This window comes from Notolabrus celidotus, chromosome 9, assembly GCF_009762535.1.
Source record: "Notolabrus celidotus isolate fNotCel1 chromosome 9, fNotCel1.pri, whole genome shotgun sequence".
In the NCBI taxonomy this organism is placed as follows: domain Eukaryota; kingdom Metazoa; phylum Chordata; class Actinopteri; order Labriformes; family Labridae; genus Notolabrus; species Notolabrus celidotus.
Genome location: NC_048280.1, coordinates 25,311,047 through 25,315,571, shown reverse-complemented (window position 1 = coordinate 25,315,571; position 4,525 = coordinate 25,311,047). Strand labels below are relative to the sequence as shown.

The window sequence follows — 4,525 nt, the reverse complement described above, 5'->3', positions numbered from 1 at the left end:
TTGTAGTATTCTGTCATGCATCATCTTTATATTCACCAGCATTAACTTATTGCTGCAAAGTTTACAAATAAAAATGATTATTTTACAGCTACAGAGTATGATACTCTTTTTGTTTATTACTTAAAAATAATGGAATATGTGTTAATTGTTTGCATTAACTTATTAACACAATAACCAGTTTCATTGATAGTAAAACAAATGATGGGGAAAAACAGGACAACAGAAAAAATAACAGATTTTCTGAACGTTAGAGGTTAACTGAAGCCATCCATTTCTGTGCCATAGATTTATCTAAACAGACTGCTTCCGTTGCCTTTGACTAAAAATTGATCCGGGATGCTTTAGAATCGCACAGATCAATGCTCACACAAGCCTCCAAAGCAAAGCAGGATGGGACTAATTCTATTGGCATGAGGCTGTCATGCGTAGTGTTGCAGCTGTTGGTGATTATGTGTGCTCAAGTGTGTATTTTTGGCTGTTTTCTGTGTTTGTTATAGAGCACACGGTGAAGTTGTTCAGATGATGTCCAGTTTGTAAGAGTCACTCCTTGCGTCCTCTTCTTTTGTCATCACCTTGCTGGTTTTGTCGCTCTCTCCCACTCTCCCAGTTTCTGTCACTCTATCTCCTCCCATGGTGAAAGAAGGAGCAGGGAGCTTGTGATTGACACGTATTGCTAACAGAGGAGCTCAAATGGCGCTGTGAACCCTTCGTCCCCTGTTGTTCCCTCCATCACTGAACTCTTTGACCTGTCTGACCCGGGTTCATCTACAGAGTGTAAAAGCTCTTAGGCTTAAACTAGGCTTAGACATCCTATGAGAAACCTCAGCAGAGACAATCCGCTCATGTCATTTATCAAGAAATTAAACATTTGTTGCAGGTTATTGACTTCAAAACTTATTTCAAGCAAATAAGGAATATTTTTTTAGAATTACTCAAAATCAAATGCAAAATGTTTTATTAGTTATTAAGTAAAATCAAAGATGACTACAAAATATATCTAACTTCAGTATTGTTGTTGTGTATTTTATTATATTTCTAAGAGATAAAACTTTCCTTTTGCCTCACCTTTTTCCATTTAAAAATATAAAACCATGACAACTATTCTAAGTTTATTACACGACTTCTTTATAGAAAAAAAAAACTACTCACACCGAAGCATCACCATGTTGAAGTTGAAAATGCAGAAATAATAATTATCCTATTTACCACATCCTTCACATCACTGAGTCACACTGAGGGGAAAAAAAGCCTGAATAAAGCTCCATTTATTGAGCTGCAGAAAAGGCCCTGATGATATGATTGTGTCTGTTATTTCTCCGGCCACGCAATGGGGTGACATCATCTTCAGTCAGGGCTTCAGGAGTTGTGGCTATTGTTAAATGATAATTACCACGGCTCATGAGGGGCCTCTATTTTTTATAACCTTGTGGTTGTGGGCACATTTCTGTGTAAGGGCAGCCGAGACTCAACTCACATACACACACTTGCACACACTTACACACACACTCACACACACAAACACACACACACACACACACACACACACACACACACACACACACACACACACACACACACACACACACAGGTTGAGAGTGGGGGCCGCACGGCCCACACTGATTTAATTCTATCTGACAAAACCCTTTGGGGCATGCAGAGAGAGAGAGGAAGATGGAGAAAGAGAGAGAGAGAGAGAAACGTGGAGAACGAGGGGTGAGAGGGACGCTTCAGGGGCCTCCTCTGCCGACCACGGCTGTAAAGTGAAAGCAGAAGCTTTTCTGTAAAACCCCCAAAAACATCCTGTGCACGAGAGTGGTCGCAAGGCCCATTAGAATGTGGATAAAATACAAGGTGCATGACTGAGACTGAGTCTGCAATGGGATGAGAGAGAAAGAGAGAGAGGGGGGAGTGAGAAAGAGAGAGAAAGAGAGAGATAGAGAGAAAGATGGAGGTGGGGGCTGTTTGGCCTTCTCATGCTTTTTCTTGCTGGAGGTTTGATGGCCTGAAGCTGAGGCTGCAGAAAGCTTTAGATGACATTCAGATAGATAGATAGATAGATAGATAGATAGATAGATAGATAGATAGATAGATAGATAGATAGATAAACGTGATGCATATTAACAGTTTTATCTACATGTTTAAATATTTATTTTCATTAAAAGCTGAATTTAATTGATTCAATTTCAGCCATTAAAACTATATTATTGGAAGAAATATTCTTGTTTATGATCCATGAGATTGTAAGCAAGAATCTTTCATATAATATTGTGTGTTACTCATTTCCCACTGATACTTTACTTTAAAACAAACCGTTTCTCACTTTTATAGTGAAAGTAAAAAATACATTTTAAGTGTGTTTCATTTGTAAGTTCCTAAAATCTGTATTTTAGGGGGACAACTCTTTTTTACCCCACGTTATAGTGCTGAGGTTAAAACTTCCCACATGTTTGCTTAAGTTTTGGCATGGTTACTCCCCACACCAGTTTGAATTGGGAACATTGAATTAGTTTAATAGTTTCAAATGTCAAATAGCAGTGCGAGGAGGTTCCAACACTTACAAACAGATTGACTTTTTAATTGGAGTTCGAGATCATCCAGTTGAACGAGTGTTTCAAATTTGCGTCAGCGATAATTGCGCAACGTTGAGAACAGTAAATAAATACAAATCCTTCCACGCTGAGCTGATAATAATCAGGTCAAATAGGCCTATTTAGTATGACTGGATGGTTTTAAAAAGAAATACTGAAGAAGGAGAAACGAAAATCAACTTGTTTCCTTCATTTAAAAATAATTTACACAGAGGTGTGCGGAAAAGGCTGATTAAGTGAGAGTGAAAAGAGCTGCGTTTAACTGTGGTCGTGAACTTTTGTGTTAAGGTGTGTGCGTCAAAAAAGAGACAGAGAGAGTATGTAAGTGTCAATGTGTGTGTGTGGTTACGTGTGCGCGCAGGACAACATTGATGTTGAATTTCAACATCCCCGGCGCGGCGCAGAGCGTTACAGAAATGGGTTAGTGGAGCGCGTGAAAGTATCCCTCCAACATCCAATAAAGTTTTTCACATGATCACATAAGAATAAAGTTATTTCCATCCCCATCGCCTCATTTGATCTGATCTCGGGTCAGTATATCCGCAATTTCCCTCTTTGAGCAGTGGAGCTCAAATGATTAGTCAAACATCATGCGCCACTTTTAATTTGCAATCACAGACTCCAGCGGCTTTTGCGTATGAATTTGCAAAACTGTAGCCCTTTTATAAACACACCAACACGCACCTTATTTCAAACAAACACAAACACACACACATAGAGAGAGATCCGGATAAACTTTTATGCAGAAATCCAACCGCTCGCCCTTTGCTCGTCTGTGGAACATGCAGCCCCGCAGCTCAAAACTCCAAGAATAAACTTTCAAGGCCAAATGTGGAATGAAGCCTGTCGCGTGTGTGAGAGTTAGAGAGAGAGAGAGAGAGAGAGAGTGTGTGCGTGTGTGTGTGTGTGTGTGTGTGTGTGTGTGTGTGTGTGTGTGTGTGTGTTTGTCTGCGTGTGTGTGTGTGTGTGTGTGTGTGTATGTGTGTGTGTGTCTAGCGGGATGAGTCTTGGGGAAAGTGCGACGGTGTCTGGAGCAGTGGGATGGTCTTACCTCGCATGGTGTTGGCGTTGCTGGAGCTTGTGCTGAGTCTCGCTTCCCAAAGCAGCAGTCATGAAGAAACAAACATAAACACTAATAACGGGGATGGGGGATTGCTGGGGGAAAGATCCTCGGTTAAAAATAACAACAACAATAACGAAAAGAGTGCAGATGATCTGCGTCGACGTCCACTGGCTGCCCGGAGCGGAGGCGTCTGTGCGCTATAAGCATCCCAGAGCGGGGCGCGTGGAGGCGGGCTGAGGTCGGACGGTGCGTCGGTCTGTGCGCTCTGGTCGTGTGGTCGCGTTTCTCATGACATCTGCGCTCTCACCTCTGTGGAAGGGTTTCACTGTTTTCTGCGGGCTGAGGGAGGGAAGAGCGTATAGGAGAGGCTTTACCCGGCGGCCCGGATTGGACTGGAGCACTTTCTGCTCCTCCCACTCTCTCCTGCTCAGCCTCCTCCAGCCTGGAGCCGACACACACACACACACACACACACACACACACACACACACACACACACACAGAGAGATAGAGAGATAGAGAGAGCGAGCCTGAGCGCGCTCTGCCGCTACAGCACACAGACAGTCAGTGCAAAGTTTTAATGTCACCTTCTACATTTAGTCAGCCTCATGCATTTCGGGCTATTTTCATGCGCAGAGTAAAACAGTCCATCTTTAATCCAGCCTCACATCCATGAGGCTGCTGAAATCTACACTCTGCCAGAGGGGGAGATTATTTGTTAGAGAGATTTAAAATATATTCTTGGTTTGATTCCACAATTAGAAAAAACTTCAGCATGCTTGAAAAAGAGTAATTTGGTCAGTTTATTACAATCGAATTATTATTATTATAAATGATGTAATTATTTACAATAGATCATTTTTTTCAGAGAGGA

At 41.7% G+C, this 4,525-nt stretch overlaps 1 protein-coding gene across 1 annotated transcript in view; it reads right to left on the bottom strand.

Moving 5' to 3' along the window:
• rorb (RAR-related orphan receptor B) overlaps positions 1-4,057 on the bottom strand; it is a 23,221-nt gene extending 19,164 nt beyond the window's left edge. The window contains exon 1 of the mRNA XM_034692101.1: positions 3,640-4,057. Within this exon, the coding sequence (XP_034547992.1) occupies positions 3,640-3,646 (7 nt within the window). The 5' untranslated portion in view covers positions 3,647-4,057. The remainder of the gene's footprint in view (positions 1-3,639) is intronic.
• Positions 4,058-4,525: the final 468 nt, after the last annotated feature.